Source organism: Balaenoptera physalus (genome assembly GCF_965194825.1).
Source record: "Balaenoptera physalus genome assembly, chromosome: 13".
NCBI classification, from domain to species: domain Eukaryota; kingdom Metazoa; phylum Chordata; class Mammalia; order Artiodactyla; family Balaenopteridae; genus Balaenoptera; species Balaenoptera physalus.
Window position 1 is genome coordinate 72,673,091 of NC_138892.1, and position 23,631 is coordinate 72,696,721.

Below are 23,631 nucleotides of genomic sequence, written 5' to 3' on the forward strand. Positions count from 1 at the left end.
GTTTTTATATCAGGTAACCTAGTTTTGGTGGCTATCATCCAGAGAACACCTCTTGATTGCCTGGCTCTAGAGACCGGGGGAGCCTTGTGTTCCTGGGTCCCATGGGACTGTAACAATTGGAGAGACAGTTCTTGGCAAGCTGCCATTCCCAGGGCACTGCACAGATAGCAGACAGAAACATGCCCAGTCTTTCTGAGAAAGAGGCCTAGTTGTGCATCCAGAAGTCTGGCCTGTGAGGCAGGCTTCTAGTTTGGCACACTTAAAGGGGCCAACGGAGATGCTGTCAGGGAACTGATGCTGTGGATGTAATCTTTGCACTCTCCCTCTGCTTCATTCCAGCTCACTGGTATCTTCCAGAAAGGGGCTTATATACTTGTATGGTGTCTTGATTTTTGCTGCTGCCAGATGACACCTATACGTCACCTGAATCTGATGGCCAGGAGAGTTTACACTTGTCTTCCAACAGGACTGTATATATTTGTGTAGTCTCAAAACTGCTGCCTGAGGGTCTGGCTTCCAATCAGCCTGAATCTAGGTGATGACTGAGAGCCTCCCCTTTGGGACAATAACTGGTCTTGGCACACCCATAACACTGGGAGCTATTAAAAATAAAATAGGATGCTTGGACAATCACAAAGGTTTGGGAGACAGCCAAGAGCTAGGGCAAAGTTGAACACTAAGGTTTATCTACACAAGGCCAACACTTCAAAAATGGGAGAGGTGGCTGTTTCATCTAATGCATAGAAACCAACACAGAGAATCAAGCAAAGTGAAGAAAGAGAGAATGAAAGAATAAGATAAAACCTCAAAAAAAACTCTTAATGAAACAGACATAAGTAACTTACTAGATAAAGAGTTCAAAGTAATGATCATAAAGACACTTAGCAAACTTAGGAGCACAGTGGATGGAACATGGTGAAAAATTCACAAAAAGATAAAAAAATAGAAAATACAAGTACTAAAAAGAACTGAAGAATACCATAAGTGAACTGAAAAATACACTAGAATGGTTCAACAGCAGACTAGATAAAGCAGAAGAAAAAAATCAATGAACTTGAATACAAGACAAAGACACTCACCCAATCAGAGGGGCAAAAAGAAAAAAGAATGAAAGAAAGTGAAGATAGTTTAAGGGACCTATGGGACAACAGCAAGTAAAATAACATTTGCATTATAAGAGTCCCAGGAAGAGAAGAGAGAGAAAGGAGCAGAACACTTATTGGATGAAATCATGGCTGAAAACTTCCCTAACCTGGTGAAGAAGCAGACATCCAGATCCAGGAAACCCAGATGGTACCAAATAAGATGAACCCCAACAGACTTACACCAAGAAACATTATAATTAAAAATGTCAAAGGTTAAGGACAACCAGAGAATCTTAAAAGCAGCAAGAGAAAGACAATTTGTTACACACACAAGACAATCAGCAGATTTTTCTGCAGAAACTTTGCAGGCCAGAAGGGAGTCACATGATATATTAAAAGTGCTGAAAGAAAAAATACTTCAAACCAAGAATACTCCACCCAACAAAATTATCAATCAGAATTAAAGGAGAAATAAATAGCTTTACAGACAAGCAAAAGCTAAATGAGTTCATCACCATTAAACTGGCATTACAGGAAATGTTAAAGTGACTTCTTTAAACTGAAAAAAAAAAGGTGTTAATTAGTAACAAAAAAAATATGAAAATATAAATCTCACTGGTAAAGGTAAATATATAGTAAAGATAGTGAATTAATCACTTATAAAACTAGTATGAAGGTTAAAAGACAAAGTACTAAAAATAACTATAATTATCTATGATAATTTGTTAAGGAATTCACCAGAGAAAAAGATGTAAGATGTGACATCAAAAATATAAAACATGGGTGGGGGGAGTGTAAAAATATAGAACTTTAGAATGCATTCAAACTCAAGTTTTTATCAACTTAAAATAAACTGTTGTAAATATAAATTGTTATATTTAACCTTCATGGTAACCACAAAGGAAAAAGCTATTGTAAATTTACAAAAGATAATTAGAAAGGAATCTAAGTATACCACTAAAGAAAGTCATCAAACCACAAAGGAAGAGAGCAAGAGAAGAAAAAAGGAACAGAGGAACTACAAAACAGCCAGAAAACAATTAACAAAATGGAAATAGGTACATAACTATCAATAATTACTTTAAATGTAAATGAACTAGATTCTCCAATCAAAGACATAGAGTGGTTAAATGAATAAAAAAACAAGACTCACCCTGTGATAAACCATAATGGAAAAGAATATGAAAATGAACATATATATATATATAAAACTGAATCACTTTGCTGTGCAGTAGAAATTAATACAACTTTGTAAATCAACTATACTTCAATAAAATAAATTTTAAAAAAAGACTCATCTGTATCCTTCCTACAAGAGACTCACTTCACATTTAAGGACACACAAACTGAAACTGAAGGAATGGAAAAAGATATTCTATGCAAATGGAAACCAAAAGAAAGCTAAGGTAGCTATACTTATATCAGACAAAATATACTTTAAAATAAAAGAGAAAGAAAGGCATTACATAATGATAAAGGGGTCAATCACACAAAGAGGATTAAATATTTGTAAATATTTATGCACCCAACATAGAAACATCTAAATATATAAAGCAAATATTAACAAACCTAAAGGAAAAAAATAATAATAGGTGACTTTAATACCCCACTTACAACAATGGATAGATCATCCAGACAGAAAATCAATAAGGAAACATTGGCCTTAAGTGGCACATTAGATCAGATGAACTTAACAGATCTACACAGAACAGTACATCCAAAAGCAGCAGAATAGCCATTCTCTCAAGTGCACATGGAACATTCTGCAGGATAGATCACATTGGGCCACACAACAAGTCTTAACTAATTTAAGAAGACTGAAATCACATCAAGGATCTTTTCTGACCAAAATGGTATTGAAGTAGAAACCAATTACAAGAAAACTAGAAATTTCACAAATATGTGTAAATTACAAAACAAGCTACTGACCAACCAATGGGTCAACAAAGAAATCAAAAGAGAAATTAAAAAAAAATATCTTGAAACAAATGAAAATGGAAATACAACATACCAAAACTTATGGGATGCAGCAAAAGAAGTTTTAAAAATAAAGGTCATAGCAATAAATGCCCATCTCAAGAAAGAATAAATATCCTAAGTAGACAACCTAACTTTACAACTCAAGAAACTAGAAAAAGGACAAAATTTAGCAGAAGGAAAGAAATAACAAAAATCAGAGCAGAAATAAATAAAATAGAGAGCAAAAAGACAATATAAAATATCAATGAAACAAAGAATTAGTTCTTGAAAAGTTAAAATTGAGAAGACTCAAATATATAAAGTCAGAAATGAAAGAGGTGACATTACAACTGATACCACAGAAAAACAAAGTATTATAAGGGACTACTATGAACAATTATATACCAACAAACTGGATAACCTAGGAGTCATGGATAAATTCCTAGAAATACAACCATCCAAGACTGAATCACAAAGAAATGGAGCATCTGAACAGACCGATTACCAGTAAGGAGATTAAATCAGTAATCAAAAACCTCCCAACAAACAAAAGTCCAGGACCAGGTTGCTTCACTGGTGAATTCTAACCAACGTTCAAAGGAAAATTAATACTAATTTTTCTCAAACTCTTCCAAAAAACAGAAGTGGAGGGAACACTTCTAAACTCATTTCATGAGGACAACATTGTCCTGATACTAAAACCAGACAAAGACACCAAAAGAAAGAAAAATTATAGGCTAATATCCCTGATAAACACAGATCTAAAAATCCTCAACAAAATATTTGCAAACTGAATTCAACAATACATTAAAAGGATCATACACCATAATCAAGTGGGACTTAATTCCAGAGGTGCAAGGATGATTCAGTATCCACAAGTCAATCAATGTGATAAACCACTTTAACAAAATGAAGGATAAAATCATATGATCAGCTCAGTAAATGCAGAAAAAGCATTTGACAAAATGTAACATTCATTTATGATAAAAGCTCTCAAGCAAGTAGGTACAGAGGGAACCTACCTCAACATAATAAATATCACATATGACAATTCCACAGCTAATGGCATATTCAATGGTAAAAAGAAGAAAGCTTTTCTTCTAGGATCAGGAACAAGACAAGGATGCCCACTCTCACCACTTGTACAACATAGTATTGGAAGATTTAATCAGACAGCAATCAGACAGAAAATTAAATAAAAAGCATGCAAGCTGGAAAGGAAAATGTAAACTCTCACTATATTCAGATGACATAATTTTATACAGTGATCTTTTGGTATCCATGTGGAATTGGTTCTAGGATCCAGCCCTCACCAAAATCTGTGAATGCTCAAGTCCCATATATAAAATGGCATGGTATTTTCATGTAAACTACGTACATTCTCCCATATAATTTAAATCACCTCTAGATTACTTACAATACCTAGTACAATGTAAATGCTATGTAAATAATTCTAAGTATGATGTAAATGCTATGTAAATAGTTGTGGGTACATGACAAATTTAAGTTTTGCTTTTTGGAACTTTCCTTTTTTTTTTTTTTTTTTTAATTTGCAATCCATGGTTGAATCTGCAGATACAGAACTGGTGTATACAGACAGTCAATTGTATATAGAAAATTCTAAAGACACCACCAAAAATTGTTAGAACTAATAAATAAATTCAGTAAAGTTGCAGGATATAAAATCAATACACAGAAATCAGTTGCATTTCTACACAGTATTAATGAACTATCTGAAAGACAAATGAAGAAAACAATCCTGTTTACAATTGCATCAAAAAGAATAAAATACCTAGAAATAAATTTAACTGAACAAGTGAAAGCCCTGTACACTGAAAACTATAAGCCATTGAGGAAAGAAATTGAAGAACACAAATAAATGGAAAGGTATTCTGTGCTCATGGATTGGGAGAATTACTGTTGTTAAAATGTCCATACTACCCAAAGCAATCTACAGATTCAAATGGCATTTTTCAGAGAAAAAGAAAAATCAATCCTAAAATTTGTATGGAATCACAAAAGACCTCAAATAGCCAAAGTAATCTTAAGTGATCTTAACCTTTGCTTGAGCAAAGGTGAAGACATCACACTCTCTGATTAAAAACTCTATTACAAAGCTATAGTAATCAAAACAGTACGGTACTGATATTAAAAAACAGTCACATTGATTAACAGAACAGAAAGCCCAGAAATAAACTCATGCATATATAATCAATTACTATACAACAAAGGAGCCAAGAATATACAATGGGAAAAGGACAGTCTCTTCAGTATATTGTTCTGGGAAAACTGGACAGCCACATGCAAAAGAATAAAATTGGACCACTATACACAAAGATTAATGCAAAATGGATTAAAGACTTGAATGTAAAATCTTAAACCATAAAACGCCAAGAAGAAAACATAGGCAATATGGTTCTTGATGCTGGTCTTGGCAACAAATTTTTTGGGATTTGACACCAAAAGCAAAGGGAACAAAAGCGAAAATAAACAAGTGGGAATACATCAAACTAAAAAGCTTCTGCACAGCAAAGGAGAAAAAGCAAAAAGGCAACATACTGAATGGGAGAAAATATTTGCAAATCATATACTTGATAAGGGGTTAATATCCAAAACATATATAGAATGCCTACAACTCAGCTAAAAATCAAACAATCTGATTAAAATATGGGCAGAGGCAGTAAACACATTTTTTTTTACAAAGAAGACATACAGATAGCCAACAAGTACATGAAAAGATGCTCAACATCACTAAACAACAGGGAAATGTAAATCAAAACCACAATGAGATATCACCTCACATCTGTTAGAATAACTATTATCAAAAAGATAAGAGATAACAAATGTTGGCCAAAATGTAGAGGAAAGTGAACCCTTGTGCACTATTGATGGGAATGTAAATGGTGCAGTCACTATGAAAAACATTATGAAGGTTCCTCAAAAAATTAGAAATACAACTACCATATGATCCAACAATTCCACTTCTGGGTATTTATCCAAAGAAAATAAAAACACTAATTCAAAAAGATGTATGCACCCCCATGTTTACTGTAGCATTATTTACAATGGCCAAGATATATAAACAACCTATATGTCCATGGATATATGAATGGATAAAGAAACTGTGAGATATATATATATATCAGCTAAGTGAAATAAGTCAGACAGAGAAAAACAGATACAATAGGATCTAACTGATATGCAGAATCTGAAAAAAAAAAACCTCATAGATACAGAGAACAGATTGTTCAGTGGTTCTCAAAGCTGGGGGTGAGGGGTAGAGGAAATGGGTGAAGGGAGTCTAAAGGTACAAACTTCCAGTTATAAAATAAATACATTATGGGGATGTAATGTACAGCATGGTGACTATAGTTAATAATACTGTGTTACACATTCGAAAGCTGCCAAGAGAGTAGATCTTATAACTTCTCATCACAGGAAAAAATTCTATAACTGTATGGTGACGATTTCAACTAGACTTACTGTGGTGATCATTTTACAATATATACAAAATATCAAATCACTGTGTTATATACCTGAAACTAATATAATGTTGTATGTCAATTATACCTAATAAAAATCACCTAAATAAAAATAAATGTTATAAGTGCTCTGTTGAGGATTTTTGTAGCAGGAAACAAAAGGGGAAATGGGAGCCACAGTTAGACCTTCTGACAGGGACATCACATGCAGTTATGTAGTGTGTAAACTGCATAGTCATATGTGGTGACCCTGTTTACTTTCTCAGAAGCTTAGTAATCAAAAAAAAAGAAATCAAAGTTCATATCTTATAAATTTAAAACAGATATATCAGTGCATAACACACTAAATCTCAAGGTTTTAAAGACCTTTCCAGCCTTTCTTTTGTAAGCTAAAATAAAACTACATTTTAAACAAAACTGTATTTATCAATAATGGAAACTCAGTGGAGTGGCAAAATACTATGAATAACTGGATAGAAAATTTGAGGGACTAGCTATTGTTACCTTCATAGTTATAGGCACAAACCTGGGAATAAGAAAAATTGAGAAACCTTTGTGAGATACCCCAGTTCAAATTCAAGGTCAAGACCCAAGTTCAAGGCCTGCACCTCCTCCTGAAACCACAATGCTATGTTACATCCACAGATTCTACTCTTTTATTAGCCCCTTATCATGATGTCTCAAAATGAAATGAAGTACTTGTAGGAGAACAGGAAAACTAGAATAAATCCATAATGTCATTCCACTCAGACAAGATGGTGATGTCCATTTACGTTCATAACAATTGAAAGAGTAGTTTCACATAAATGCCTACCTTGCCTTGTATAGACAGAAAACAGGACCTCTACACCACGGGCTACTTGAGAGCAGAGAATGAGTCTTATTTCCACAACACAGGGTATGCCAGCTGACACACATAGGCAGTTAGTAAAATACTTGTTGAATGACTGAATTAAATCATAAGTGTAATGTTTTCTCCCACAGCCCTTTCTGCATCTGAGGTCCATATGAGTGTGTGAAATGTACAACTTAAAACTTTCTACATTTACTCATTCAAACTGTGGTGCCTATGGAAATGGGAATGATTGAAAGCTGGAGAGAGTGATCTGAATTCTCCAAAAAAGAAAAATACAACTCCCCTTCCTCTCCCTGCATTGTCTATCTGCTTTGGAGAGCAAACTACTTGCATAAGCTGAATGAGACACATCAGGCTCTGATAGTGGGTTCCAAGAATCTGCCCTGTGCCAGGCACTATGTGCACACAATAAGTATGAATGGCATAGAAACTGAGGCACAGCTGGCTTATTCAAGGCCACACATTTTAAAAGGCAGGACAGGAATTCCAGCCAGATCTCCTTGATTTCAGAATTCATGCTCTTATTGCACCTCAGTACTTTTCAAGATACATTAAATTATACAATTTATATAATGATAATCATGTATTACAAATGTAATCATGATTACAAAACTCATTACAATGTACTTCTTTACTTGCATTAACAGAATTGCTTTATTTCTTTCCTAATTCTTTCAGACAATCAGTCAATGTTATTTGAACAGTTAAAATACACTTTAAAGATGTGTGAGGATGATAATATTTTATTGACAAATTCAGTGATATGTTTGAATTAAATAGCAATTTGTCAAAAATTCTAATTGCCCACCAGATTACAAGTGACCTACAAAACTTGTAAATGCTTCTAATGCATAAACAAATCAGCATGGCTGCTTTATGAAGTGGTAAATTACACTGTGCCATCAGGCACATACAGGGGTGCCACATTGAAGAACTGATTCAAAAGCATTCCTGAATGTTTAGCTCTGATCTGCATTTAACTTTCCTGTGTTAATAGCTACAACAAAACTATGCAGAGTCTTGGGCAAATAAACATGATAACCACCAAAGATTTTCACTTTAGTGGAGGAGAAAGTAGTGACAGAGAATGCAGAATGTCTACCATTACAGAACTAAAATAAATTGTAGTTGGCAGTCTGAAATAGTTAAGACGGTCTTGTAGAGACATTTGTAAAGTTCTTTCTGCTAGTACTAAACTCAGCACTTTCTAGAAAGTGCTACACTGACATTATTCCATGTGGGAATTGTTTCTAAAGTAAATGGAAATGTCTTGTGTGTTGCATTTCATAATGAATTTCAAACTAAATGAATAGAAGAGGTTTTAATATATACACTAAAGAAAACTCTGCTTTCTGCTCCAAACTGTTCTTCTCAAAGACTTCACAGCACTCCACCCCGACTCCCTGGTCTCCAGAAGCTGAAAGAAGGACGTACTTTCCTGTCACAGTCACAGGGCATTGGTAGGAACTCGGGAAGGGGGTTGGGGGAGGGAGAAGAAAATGTGAACAAAGAGCCATGAATGACTATCCCCCCCTCTATTCACTTTCTCACTTAGGGGTTATAGTTGTGTAGCCCACTATCAGCATCACAGAAATAATAATAGAGGAATAGCTGCTGATGGCAGCAGTGAACTTTGACTCTCAACTCCCTCGCACGTACCCCTCAGGCATCGTAACATGATGATAAGGATTGTAATGGTATTGCCTGCATAGAATTGTGCCAAAGCCTCTGATAGTATCAAGGATCTTCTGTGGTCCTTTGAGCCTTGAAAGGGTGAAAAACAGCTTGTAAAAGATGCTTTTATTCAGATGTACACTCTGGTGAATTCCTGGTCTATGTGAACTTCTGTGATGTTTCAAAATGTCTTTAACAACATCTTTTGTCTTTTCAGTCTCCGGTGATACTTTGACACCTAATATAACTGAAATAATCACAACTGATGTCTTTTCTGAATCTACACATGTAAATATTTCAACAAATGTGGACGTGTAAACATCTAGAAACTGGTAAACATGACTGCTCATGGAGACTGGCTCCAAAAATAAATTTGCCTTGTATTATGTGAAAAATATGACATGGCTTTACCTCATGACTATGATTTTTTTCTTTTATAATTCTTGAATTCAGCTTCAGTAGAATGTGCAATACTAAAAAGCAATACTTTTGGAGTTTTTGTCTTCTGTCAAATTTTAACAAAATTGTTATAGCTAATATTTTTATTAGGATTAGTAAAATTTCTTTAAGTATTAGTAGAACCAAACTTTTAACATATCTATTTCCTCCTTCAAATGAATGATTTACAAAAATTTATTTTATAAATTTATTTCATAAACCTGTTGTAATGAGTGCTTTAAGCAATTAACTACACAAAATATTTTTAGTATATCTTGACTTAAGTAAAAAATAAATTATCAAACAGTTTCTATTTTTTATTTAAGTTACATATCACTGAATTCAAGGCATTTAGTAATGTGTCAGACTGTGGGAGATAAGTCATATGGGTAGTTCATAATATAGGAACTATTTGTGTGCTTTATTCTACAAACAAATTTATTTGTTGCACTAGTTTTAAATCAGCATGGCCATTTGAAATTCAAAAATTGAAAAAAAAAAAAAAACAGTCCATCAAATTAGTTCACTAAACAAATCACTGAGAACAAAAAAACGGAAAAGAAATTCCTCTAATATAAAATCTGTTTTTCTGTCTCTGCACATTTTAAATTAATCAATGTATTTCTTATTAGTTTCCCATTATTATAAACTCTATAAAGTTGACTGGTACCATAATGGCAGATGAACTAAAATAATTGACAAGAATCAAATATTTCTTACTTTAATTGGTACATAGGGATATCTTACACATATATATGCATAAGAACAAGCATGCTTATTTATATATGTATATGAAATAAGGTCACACAAATATCTATCACTTTAAAAAAGTTGATGGCATCACTGAGCAACTAAATATGAGAGATTTATTTCTAATAATCTTCCCTGCAAAATATTTCATGCTGTTTACCAGACAACATTCCAGAAATATGTATACCACCTAACTCATTTCTTAACTGCAAATGTGGTCACATGAATCCATTACAGAACTATAATAAAAATATGCATAATACCAATTTACCCTGGCATAAAGGATGCATTGATAAATCTCTATCATAGAGGCAAGTTTCAAGCTCTTGTCATTAGCAGCTAATATATGCACATCAAGGTGAAATAATAATACTGCAGCTGGTTATAAATTATAATTTAGATTTCCATGATTGATCTCTTTTCTCTTTATCTTATATTATTTAAATAAGGTTATTTTGACATATATTTGTAACAGTATTAGATATAAAGATGCACTTGATTAATCAACCATAGTTTTTATAAAAGTACATCTATACATTAACAAAATCAGTAAATTTTTAACAAATATGCTATATCACAATATAAAAGACAAATTCTTCTTCCTCCTTTTCCATGCAACATTAATGAAGCATACATAACATTGTTACCTAGCTGGAATAAATTATTTTTAAATCCCCAGTATGTGTTTCTGTTATGAGTATATGTGAGTGTGTGTGCTAGCTGAATATACATATCCAGTTCCATCAGCCCTTCTAATAGTAGCATATGTAGGCATTTGTTTTCCATTTAACTGGAAAAACCAAAATGCTAGCAATAAGGCAGAAAGTAAAAAGAACAATTTTTTGTTTAAGTTATCTTGTCCTTTATATCATACTGCACAAACATGAGTAGAAACAGAAAAATTCTAACTTTAGAAACTGTAGCATGTAAATGCTTCCACCAGGCAAATTGTCACGACAAACTGGATAGCATCAGTGAAAGCAGCTCCATACTTTCTTGGCTACAAAACTGGAAAGAGAAAACCTTGATACAAGAGACCTCTTCAGTTAAAAACCACAGTTTTTCAGCCAAAGGCGACTCCTCTCTCTTCCCCGAAGTGTCTAATCAGCTAATTTCTAAATGTTATGAGTCAACAACAAACTATAGGCTCTTCTCTACTCTTTACTCTCATCCTAGGTCAAATTATTTGAAATTCAACTTTTTTAATGCACAAATGATAAATGAACATCTAAAACTTTATTCAAAGTTTAATAAAGAAAAAGTCTCCATCCAGATAGTTTATATAGACATTCAGAAAGATAGTGCAAATGATTATATAATCTAGAAAAAACAGAATTTTTCCAAAAGAATAGTGGAGTCAAGTATACCTTCCCAATTTCTACTTATGCCTTTACTAATACATTGGAAGTAACTCCACTGACAAAACTAACCTAATTTTCAGTTACGCCAAATAATACTATCTCAACCAGTTAAAATTTCAAAAGAGCTGAGGTGGTAAATGGCAGTGACCCAAAATTCTATTATCACTGCTCAAGTTTCACTAACTTGTGAGTATTTACTTTGTCAAACCTAACTACAAACAATTCAGCCACAATGTACATTAGAGAAAATGAAGAGTTCCCACCAAGTTTTTGCAATAGCTGCTTCTTTTTTTTTTCTTTCATGTAAAAGATACATGAACAAGATAACCATATTAAACTAAGAAATGGTAAAAAGAGAATGTATAAGTAATTCTACATATAACATACTAATTACAAGTTTAAAGATAGTAATATTTACTTGTCAAAATGTTCTTCAGCAGAGATTTATTATCCTTTTTTGAGATGTTATAACAAATCAATCCCTTAATAATCACACAATTATCTTTATAATTCATGGGGAGAGGCAATTTATTAAAATGGAGATATTCATTAACACATTTGGAAACTTTGGGTGATTCATTCTTCTATTCCAATATCTAATAATTAAAACAGGTTAGTTATACACTCTAGTTAGATACACACTCTAATAAGTACCACACCAAGGAAAAGCAATAAGTTTGGAAATTTTAAATGTCCAAATATTTCTTCCACAGATCCTATTTGTGCTTTATTATTGTCTTACCTCAATGATTTTGTCATGAATCTCCAAGCCATCTGCTCTATCAGCAGGTCCATTTTCCAAAATCTTTGAAACATAAATTCCTTCCATTGGTGTTTCTTCTTGATTATCCTTTAAAAAATAAAACCTTTAGCAGTAAGAAAGATGTAAACAAAATTTTAAGTTGGATAAAAAACAATTTAGTAAATGTAACATTGCCAAGCCTCTCTAAACATGCAATTCTCTTTCTTAGCTGGAGATTTGGTACTGAATTTTAACTTACTTAACACCAAATAGTCATTAATCAAGATGACAGCTTTAATGAATGAACATCTTTGACAAGATTATCTAGTTACCTCATGTTTTTCAGTATACATAAAAGCTATGGGGAAAGGGCATGAACAAGGTGATAACAATGGGTTTCTAAATACTATTTATAAAACATCTCATGTATAAAGAGGTATAGCAATTAAAAAGGGCTATAAGTTAAAGAAAACAAAAAGCATATCCACCCTAACTCTATAATTGGTTTGAAATGTGGTCATAGTTCTGAAAATATAACTTAGCCTCACGATGTGACAGATTTGGAAATATAGCTCTGACTGTATCTATTCACAGGGGAGACTGGGAGCTTACTCAAGCGTAAAATCCCAAAAGATCAACTCCAAATTGTAGGAGAACCCATTCAAAGCTAATCTTTACACAGTTCCAGGTACAATGAGACTAATGATTAATTAAACCTCAAACGCATAGCCAATATCATACATATAGGACATTTTAGCAAGTCACAGAAAACCAATTACCCTGAAAAACTTATTTAGGGAAAATGTCCAACATTCTATAATAATACACTGTATAATTTTAAATGTCATTTCGCTTTATAGCAAGTTAAACAAAATTATTTCTCCTTAATCAGCCTTCTTTAACATGAATTTTAAGAGGCTCTTAAAAGTGTCTAGTGTCATCTAAATGTCAAACACCCTACTAGCATTTATAAAAATATTCCTTAGGGGAAAAGAAAACAAAAACGATATGCTGAAAAGACTTTTATCTTTTCATAATAAATGGCAACTCTTCTAGAAACAGAATACAGCAGTCATTAGTTGCTAGGTTTTCGAAATGCTAAATACAAAGAGGAAATATGTCATTGCCATCCTGGCCTGAACACAGCATATGTCCAACAACGCTCAGACAGTTTCTGTGGCCAACATCTGCAATGCAGGATGCCAAACTTCCATGGCAGCTGATTGAAAAATGAAAGAACATGATTTTTTAAAAACTTCACCACCTTTCCTAGTTAGGATGAAAATTAAGTTGATGTACTATTTGAAGGATATGAAAGAACATTGCAACTACAGTATTTGGTATAAGTTTATTAACTCATGCATTTTGAAAACAATTGACATCAATGTAGAAAAAAATTATTCATTCAATTTAATAAAAAATTTGATTTGGGGAGCCAAAAATATATCAAATCAACTACCTTTTTTAGACATGGTATTACCTATGTAATTGTGAAAACAATTATCCCTCATTTCAACTTATTTTAACTCTTCATTCATTCACTCAAGATATCTTATAAACTGTCTGGCCTGTGTTAGCATCTGAAAACTGACCAATTTGACATAATAAACAAGAGGTACAAGCAAGCAATACACCTGTCTAAGATTATCAAGTAGAAATTGCCTATATGTGTTACTGTGAAATAGGTTTATTTAAGAAATTTGCCAACAGGGCTGTGTGATGTAGGTAAAATGTGAAATGTACTCTTTTTTTTTTTTTTTTAAAGTAGCAAAGTTTGTTAGCTGTTGTTTTGTTTTATTTTTCTCAAAAAAATTCTCGGTTTGTTCTGGAATATTTATACTGGAACATTTGCATTTTGATGACAAGCACTATTTTAAAGATTAAACCTTCTTTTTTTTGTTTGTTTTTGTTTTTTTACTTAAAATCCACAAATGAAAGCTAAGTCTTCTATTATTTTAAGCAAAGAGTGAGTTATGCATTAACAGGGTGGGTTACCTGATTTGGTCGACCTCCTATAATATTGAATCCCAAAGTGTCATTTTCTCTTTCTAACACAATAGTGAATGGCTTATGTTCTCCATCCTAGAAGAAAAGGGATAAAATAACTGACTAGTTAAAAAATATTAAAGAAAAACAATGCTACAATAAAGGTGTTTTGTAACTGTAAATAAATTGATTTGAAAAAGAGAAAACTTTAAAATCTTAAAATTAAGGATGGCTGAATTTGGGAAGTTAATTTCTTCCTGAATTTACTTTGAAAGTATGTATTTGAAGGAACAAGCATGCATGTGAGAAAAATAACTATTTTCAAAAATGACTAAATGGCTTTGCATGTTTATACATGCAGCTTTTATCCTAACTCAGCATCTGATTCTGACTCCACTGTAACTTAAACAGATTTCTGATTCAACGACGCAGGTATCCTTATTTTTTCCCTCCATTACAGATGAGTAAAATAAATTGTTAAAGAATCTAAGAATTATTTTATGTAATAATTTCACTTTGGAAAATCTTAAGGGATGTAAATAATAGTGAGCTATTTATAAATTTATTTCAACATTAATATTCACATTGCTACTGAAATACAGGATTTTGTAGGTTACAGTAATCGTAATTTTAAACGGTATTTTCATTTGGTTTTGCATAATTCCTGCAGAATTTTAAAAAGAGGATTTATGCTAACTAAATCAGTATGTACTGCTTTCCTGATGGCCAAATAACAGTTAAACAAACGGGAATTATATCTACAAACCTGCTTGTTAAAAAAGACCAATTTAAACATAAGATGAAATAGTGCAAGGCTATATGAATTTTATTCATGGTTATTCATATTATTGACTATCCTAGGAAATTACATGTTTGGCAATTACTTCAGAATGATAAATTTCCATAAACATCATCACCACTGCTACCATCATCACCACCTTTTCCCAGGAACTTTTCCCAGGCAGTGTGCACAGCAGCCCCTGCTGGTAGTGGGAAATATTTCTGAGCAGCTCGGAGAAGCCTTTTGGGAAGCAGCCTGCAGATCATGGCCAGTTTTGCCTCACTTCTCAGAACCACAGCTTGACTTCTTGACTTGTTGCATGGACTTCTCTGTCATATAATCTAGCCTTGCTCCTTTCCACCAACCATTGCTTCCCCAAGACCTTGAACCCTGAACTGGTATTACAGACCATATTTCTGTGCTTCTCTCTGGTCCTCCCATTTTGTAAATTTACCTGGATGTAAATATGAGAGAGAAAGAATCAGAGAGAGCATCGAAACTTTTAATAAGCGTGTGCTTCCGTTTATCAGAGTAGAAACAGTTCAGCCCCTCACACTTCAATTATCCTTTTTAGGTTCAAGGCCAGAAGCTTCTAAATTCGGTGCCTGAGTTGGAGGCAACGCAAAGCAGTTCCAAATGGGCATCACCCTGGGTTGCTCCTCCCCAGGAGGTTGGGGAATGAAAACAGCTCCTTGAACGGAGTGTAAGTTCTGCTAAATCCCTGCTCACCATGGCAGCGGCCAACAATGTCAAACACTGTGCAGAAGTCCTTCAGAAGAAAAGGAACATCTTTATAAACAAGCCTCTTGTCACGAGCCGCTGCAAAGAGGCTTGTTTATTCGGTCAGAAAGCGGGCAGTCCAGGAACACAGTTCAGGGCCAGCAGCCTCGACAAAGAAGGGAAACATCCCGGGAGCTCACACGGCTAGTCTGAGCGCAGATAGATGTGAGCTCTAACACTAGGTTCCCCAAGTCTCATACTCACCCACTCACGTTCCACTAATAATGAAATCTGGAAGCACTTAAGGACTATTTAGGGAAGGTCAGGGTGATGAAAAGAACCCTGCAGGTCTAAGAAATCCCATCTCTTAATTTCTTAACTCCAAGTTATCCTGGTTTCCTGTATCCCTGAGTCCCTGTGCTGAGTACAAAGTGGCTGATATGGGTGGTTTGGTAGGGAAACTAAGTCATGCAGAGCTAAAGGTGTGGGAATGACACGCCCCGGGGTGCTAGCCAGCGGGAGAGGGGAGGCAGGGTAGGAGAGGTCCTCGCTACCTGGCTTTCCTTCTCTGGCTTCAGGCCGAGGCCGAAGGTACAAAAACTACGCAGAGAGGGTAGGCAGGAGAGTGAAAGATGGGAAGCAAGGGTCTGGGTGGGAAAAGGAGTTTTCCTAATTCCTCCTTCTCCGCCGAAAAGTTGGAATTTAATCTGTTTAACTCTTTTCCAATCCCAATATAAGAGGAAAGGGGACAATCCTTGTAAACTGCAATACTAATACACTCGAAGGATGATCAGGGCGGTGGATGCTTCTTCCTACCACATAAAGAAGGATGTCACCTTGCGAAGGAATTCTGAAGTGCCGGAAAGAACCGTTCCCCTTTCCACCCCGATCGACCCTTCCCCGGGTGCCAATCCCTCAGCGCTTACCCAGCCGCGGCCGCTGCCCGGGTCCCTGGCGAAGTTGTGGACGTGAGCCATGTACTGGGTGAACTTCTCCTGGTACCTGCGGGCCGTGAGCTGCACCTCCCCCTGCAGCGCCCAGAGCTGCGCCAGCAGCGCCTTCTCGCGCCGCCTCCAGGCCAGGACTTGAGGCCCTGGCGCCCGCCCGCTCCCGCCACGGACTCCCGGCGTCCCGCCGCGACGGACCCCGGGCGCTGAGCCGCAGCCCCCCCGCGCGGACGCGTCCCCGCCGCCCCGGCCGCCCGGCCCGGAGACGCAGCCCCGGCGGCGGCGGCGGCGGCGGGCAGGGCCGAAGTCGCAGCGCTCGACGTGCGCCGCCAGCTCGCGCAGCCCGACAGAGTGGCCGCAGCCGCGGGCGCGGTAGTCGCACTGGGTGCGCAGCTTCTGGACGAGGCTGCGCAGAGGCAGCACCCGGTACAGATCGCCCGGCGCCAGGGGCTGGCACTGCAAAGGGCACCGGCGCCGCCGCGCCGCCCAGGGCAGCAGGCAGCGGGCGCAGAAGACGTGCCCGCACGGCGTGCACAGGGGCTCCTCCAGCACCTGGCCGCACAGCCTGCACTGGAAATCCGGGTCCACCGCTTCGGCGAAGCGCTCCAGGGCAAAGCCCATGGTAGGGATGGGGGAGAAGGGGGAGCGAAAGAGGAGTCCACTTTCTCCGAACCCCTTGTCCCCCCACGAACTACCCCAGGGACAGTGTACCCGCTGCGGTGGCTCGTCGGAGGGGAGGAGAAGGGTGAGGGGTTGTGATCTCAGAGTTTGTTTGGCTTGAAGTTTTCTGGCTCCGACTAGGTCCCCTGACTCTGCCGTATTGACACGAATAGACGCCACCTCCAGTGGCCTCCCTCCCCCGCAACCACCCTCCCCCCCCCACTCCCAACCTGCCCACTCCTTCGCTGCTCTGCAATTTATGTTCTTTCAAATTTTGTCTGCGGAGAGCTGAGGCCAGCTTACAGTGGTCCTTTGGAAAGCTGTGTGCCCGTTTGCCTGAACAGTGAAATTCAAGCAGTCCTTGGGCAGAGCTGGTAATGGACACAGCGCGGGTGTTGAGAAACAATACAACTCCACCAGAATGAAAGCTCCCTCCGGAAGGCAGGATTTTTGTTCGGTTTTTCGCCGAATCGTCATCGTCCCCGCACTCAGTCGTTCTTCAATAAACGTGTTTGAAATCGATGCACTTCTGTTCTTTCCAATCAACTACAAAATCATCAGCTAAGTGGCTGCGACCGAAGGAAATCACTGTGAGGTATCTCCAGAGCCAGGCTTCTCAAATCACGATCCAGAAATCGGGTGAGTGTAAGCGAGGCGGGATAATGACTGACAGCAAAGCCCGGGAAAAGGCCAGGTGCTCGCCTTAGGACACCACCCTCTTAGGGAGAATTTGAACCGCCCTTCAAGGTCTCCTATGGCGGGAGGACGCTGGGATTCTGTTACCTGGCAGTCTGGCTTCAGGTTCAATCGCCACACCATCCGTCTTCTACTTCCACAGGCATTTTACCACTGGGAATGGGAATGTGATCATTTGGGCACCTGGAAAGGAGAATTAAAGGAAAGGATGATGAAAGAAAGAAGTGAAATAATAGCAATAAAATAATGAACCGCTTCCCTCTATTTGTCTTGAATATACAATTTAGGTCAAACTGCCCCTCCCTCCAGTTTGACTCTTCAAAGTGTGTAGCAGCCAGGCCTTACAGAAAACATGCAGTAAGGGAACCCTCCAAGCCCTCCGGCCCCAGCTTCCTTCACCATCTTCTGAACCTTAGGAATGCAAAGCAACACTATGGCTGGGCTACACACCACTTATTGCCATTATCCTGAAGCTACTTCCACATAACTTAGGATGAGCTTCCTAAATTAGTCATTGATGATTTCTCATTGTTCCCAGAAAATCAAGTACTTTGGTGTAGTGCCAAAATGTATCAGTTGAAACACATGAAAGAGGCTCCAGACTTTTTTCTTTAAATCCCTGGCACTAACTGAAGAATTAGCAAACGCTAATAGTAGAGGCTAATAAGAATCTTCTGAGCCTTTTTTCTGTTTGAAAGAGGAGATTTCATTAGAGTAGTTATAGCAAGTGAGGATCCTGGGGTGGCTTGCCAAATATTTGATATGTTTTTAAACTTGCTTCAAAATAAAAAGCTATATTTCATATTTTATACATACAGATATATGATAAAGTAACGTTTGCTACAGTGCTCTACATTTCACCCTCCCCTTTGGCCAACTAAATAAACAATAAATTCCTGAATAAATAAGAAATCATTTAACAAGAACAGCATGTACATATACTTGGGAATTGGGTAAATCAGGAAAAGCAGAACCTTATTGAATTTATTCAAATAATTTGGGGCCAGAGGCATCTATTCCATCTTTTTAGGCTGTTGGAAAAAGCTACGACTTACAGCTATGACTTTATAGATGGAGATTGACAATTATTGTTTCACAATAAAAACAATGGCAGTGAGAACATTTTTTAAAAGAGAGCATGAAGAGATGGAATCTAAAAATATCCTAGTGAGATATTAGGAAAATTAGACTTGCAGTTACTTGAAAAGAAAAAATAAAACAGTGGTTGTGTGATGCCCTTGGTCCAGCCATGCAATTCTTGTAGCAAAAGTTAGGAATGTGAGCAGATTATGGTATGAGTTATTCCAGGATATATAACATTTTGATTGTTAAAGAGAAGATGGATGTCAAAGACCTTGTCCACAAAGAATAACAAGTTCAAAAATGAGAACATGTGAAGTGAAGCCAAGTAATGAAGTAGGCCAAAAGGAACTAGGGAAAAATCTTTTAATTCTGAGAAAATGCAAGCCTGAGCGTGTCCAAAAGAGTTAAGTACCCAGAGAAAAATATTACAACAGTTGAACCCTAAGGGAATGGACACACTTAAAGTGAACCCCATGGACTCTTCCCATCTGAAAATCTGTAACATCGGTTGAGCCAAATAGTCTGATCTCACTTCCCAGACTGTAAAAGATTATTCTATGTATAAGGAAAATAGTAATATCTGGGAAAAGCTTGGGTGAGCTGGAAACTTGAAGCCTAATTACATTGAGGTAATTAGCTGATGTAAGCAAAGGAAGCACTTGGAATAAGTTTTAAATATGCAAAATATTTCAGCAAAACAGATCCAGTAATATTTGAATGTCTTTTGACAAATGAGACAAATTAGCGCCTTGCATCATTAGCTTGGGCATATCCTTATGTTTTCACTGATCATAATTTTCTTTTAAGAATGCCTGGTTAGTGAAGTTTTCAGACTGAATAGCAATATTGGAGGAAGAGCTGAAAGGTAAGCTGCTGTCTTCCTTCTTGTCTAGCTGTCCTGCTGGTTGTGGCCAAGACCATGCCTGTCCCCTTTCTTATAAGCTTTCCTTCAGACTGAACTTGAGAATACGTGTGGCCAACTGAGAGACAAGAGAAAGACAGTAAATAGACTTAGTTTGTCTCCAAGCCACGGACTCTGGCTTGACTCAAAATATCTTTAAGTAGTCAGTATTTGGTTGGGAATTTTGAGCTTGGGAGCTAGTTTTTGCTTCAATTCACTGTCAGGAATCATATATTCATGAAAACAAATTAAAAAATTAACTTGCTATATTCCAGCTGCTTCAGGTTAAAATAGTTCCTGTGGAATATATTTACCTGTATGATTGAAACTAACGTTCACTTTTGTTCTTATCTTGATAGTTTTTGCATCATAATCTAGAACCAGAATTGTACCTAGTAGCATAAATAAATATGTTCATAAAGCATAAGATAATAAGAAGGTCAACTTGAGACTATTTTAAAATTCCAAACTTGATAAAAACAATGAAAGATGCTTTAAAGTTGAGTTTTTGAAAGCCTACTAAAAACAAGGCAGGTATTTTTATAAGATAGGTTGATAACATACTATGCCAAATAAGAGACACTTTGGGATTTGTGTTTTACTCTTTGGCAAATAGAGAATTGCTTACACCCAGAGAACAGAGAGCAGTATCATTCCTTACAATCCCTGTCTTTAGGAGTTATTTGCTATTATCTTGCTTTTTGACTGCCTTTGGCAAAATGAAGAGTTAGAAGGGGCATCATGACAGTACAGAATGCTATTTTTTTTTATGGATTTATTTATTTATTTACTTATTTATTTTTGGCTGTGTTGGGTCTTTGTTGCTGTGCACGGGCTTTCTCTAGTCGCGGCAAGCAGGGGCTACTCTTGGTTGTGATGCACGGGCTTCTCATTGCGGTGGCTTCTCTTGTTGCGGAGCACGGGCTCTAGGCACGCAGGCTTCAGTAGTTGTGGCACACAGGCTCAGTAGTTGTGGCGCATGGGCTTAGTTGCTCCACGGCATGTGGGATCTTCCTGGACCAGGGCTCAAACCCATGTTCCCTGCACTGGCAGGCCAATTCTTAACCACTGCACCACCAGGGAAGTCCCAGAATGCTATTTTTAAGAGGAATAAAGTGATATGAACAAAACTGTTATGCACACCAAATGCAGTAAATGATTTACAGTAACTGTGCAGTCTCTGTGGAAATGAACTGTCAGACAAAGTGAAATGGAGAATTTGAAGAAAACCGAGTTAAAGTAAGATACTAAATTAAAAATTTTGGCGACTTTCAATTCACTTATGGCCTAACTTTCTAAAATCACTGAGACATTAGTTAAGGTAACATTATAATCCTATTTAAGAGAGGTCTATTGTGACAGATGGTTTGTACAGGAAAATATATTAAATCCTGTATTTAATTAACCTTGATTTTTTTGCTATATCTCTGTGGGTCACAGTCACTGACAAAGAGGGAAGTTATCAAAAACAATTATAAGAGGTAATGTGTAATAACTCTTTACTATATGGCAGGCAATCTTTACATGCAAAATCTCTTTCAATTCTCCCAATGACCATTTTGGGTATATACTATTATTATTCCCACAAGTTGCCCAAGTTTACACAAATAGAAAGTGGCAGAACCTGGGATTAAACCAAGATCTGCCTCATTAAAGACCTTTCACTCAAACACTACACTGTAATGACTTTTTTTTTTCATCTTGACTGCTGAGTTATTTTAGGATAAAATGTGCATATCAAGCCTGATTGTGAATTGAAGCTATAACTGTGTCTATTTGAATTCCATTGTTCAAAGGCTACCACTTTTTTGTTTTCCTTTCTTTAAGGAGGGAAAACCTAGGGTCATATGTATTAGAGGTCTTTAAGTAATTGATATGAATGGGAATATTTATGCTATTAATTGTTCTGTGTAATACCAATGTGGTTATATTTTTAGATCACTTTGTCCCATATAACTGGTCTCAAATAGCTGGGAGTTTTCTATATAATAAACCAATTGTCCCAGTTCCTTAAATCCTGGCTTAATCAATCACTATATATTTTGACTGAACTCTTATTTTCTGTTTAGTTCTTCAGTGAAAATTTTCTGTAACTGAATATCTTCTAGTTGTTTCTCCACAAAGTTGCAAAATTTTGAGATATGTTAAATTCATTAAATAAACTTGTTGCTTAGTGAAAGCCAACAACTTATTCTGTTGAATGTCATTTTTGGTTTTTACTACTTCTTGTAATGATGTGGGGACCAGAGCGTAAAACTAATAATGTAAGTAGGGTTTGAAGACAACACTAGGAAATATGTCACTAATCACATTTACCCTCAGTACAGTAGCTCCCCTTTATCTGTGGTTTTGCTTTGCATGGTTTCAGTTACCCATTGTCAACTGCATTCTGAAAATATTAAATGGAAAATTCCGGAAATCAACAATTCATAGATTATAAATTGCACAGCATTCTGTGTAGCGCCATTCCACTCCATCCCACTCGGAATCCCCAACCATCAACATCATCATGGCTTGATGATTCAGGATAACCGGAGACAGATGATCCTCCATCTGAGGTATCATCAGAAGGTCAATAGCAGCCTAATGCTACGTCACAATGCTTATGTCATTCGTCTCACTTCATCTCATCACATAGGCATTTTATCATCTCACATCAGCACAAAAAGAAGGATGATTACAATAAGATATTTTGAAAGACCACATTTACATAACTTTTATTACAGCATATTCTCGTAATTGTTCTATTTTATTATTAGTTATTATTGTTAGTCTCTTACTGGGCCTAATTATAAGCCATGTATATACAGTATTCAGTACTATCTGCACATTCAGGCATCCACTGGGCATCTTGGAGCATATCCCCAGTGGATAACAGGGACCACTCTAACTCTCCTTTGGGTTTCTGAAACCACTTGTTTGCACATTTTCCACAACTCAAAGGTAATCCATAAGTAGATAATATTATTTATTAATAATTTATTACATGATAACATAAATTTTTTATTTATTTTTTATACAGCACGTCCTTGTTACTTATCTATTTTATACATATTAGTGTATATAGGTCAAGCCCAATCTCCCAATTCATCCCACCACCATCACCCTCACCCCCGCTTTCCCCCTTTGGTGTCCATACGTTTGTTCTCCACATCTGTGTCTCAACTTCTGCCTTGCAAACCAGTTCATCTGTACCATTTTTCTAGACTCCACATACATGCGTTAATATATGACATTTGTTTTTCTCTTTCTGACTTACTTCACTCTGTATGACAGTCTCTAGGTCCATCCACATCTCTACAAATGACCCAATTTTGTTCCTTTTTATGGCTGAGTAATACTCCATTGTATATACTTACCACATTTTCTTTATCCGCTTGTCTGTTGATGGGCGTTTAGGTTGCTCCCATGACCTGGCTATGGTAAACAGTGCTGCAATGAACATTGGGGTGCATGTGTCTTTTTGAATTATGGTTTTCTCTGGGTATATGCCCAGTAGTGAGATTGCTG

At 36.6% G+C, this 23,631-nt stretch overlaps 1 protein-coding gene and 1 long non-coding RNA gene across 2 annotated transcripts in view; one reads left to right on the forward strand and one right to left on the reverse strand.

Annotated features, from left to right (window-relative positions):
- PDZRN4 (PDZ domain containing ring finger 4) overlaps positions 1-18,654 on the reverse strand; it is a 387,356-nt gene extending 368,702 nt beyond the window's left edge. The window contains exons 1-3 of the mRNA XM_082422543.1: positions 16,761-18,654; positions 14,343-14,429; positions 12,348-12,455 (exon numbers count right to left, since the gene is read on the reverse strand). Of these exons, the coding sequence (XP_082278669.1) occupies positions 12,348-12,455; positions 14,343-14,429; positions 16,761-17,402 (837 nt within the window). The 5' untranslated portion in view covers positions 17,403-18,654. The remainder of the gene's footprint in view (positions 1-12,347; positions 12,456-14,342; positions 14,430-16,760) is intronic.
- The window catches only part of LOC309641933, an 870,732-nt gene that overhangs the window by 20,113 nt on the left and 826,988 nt on the right, over positions 1-23,631 (forward strand). The window lies entirely within an intron of this gene.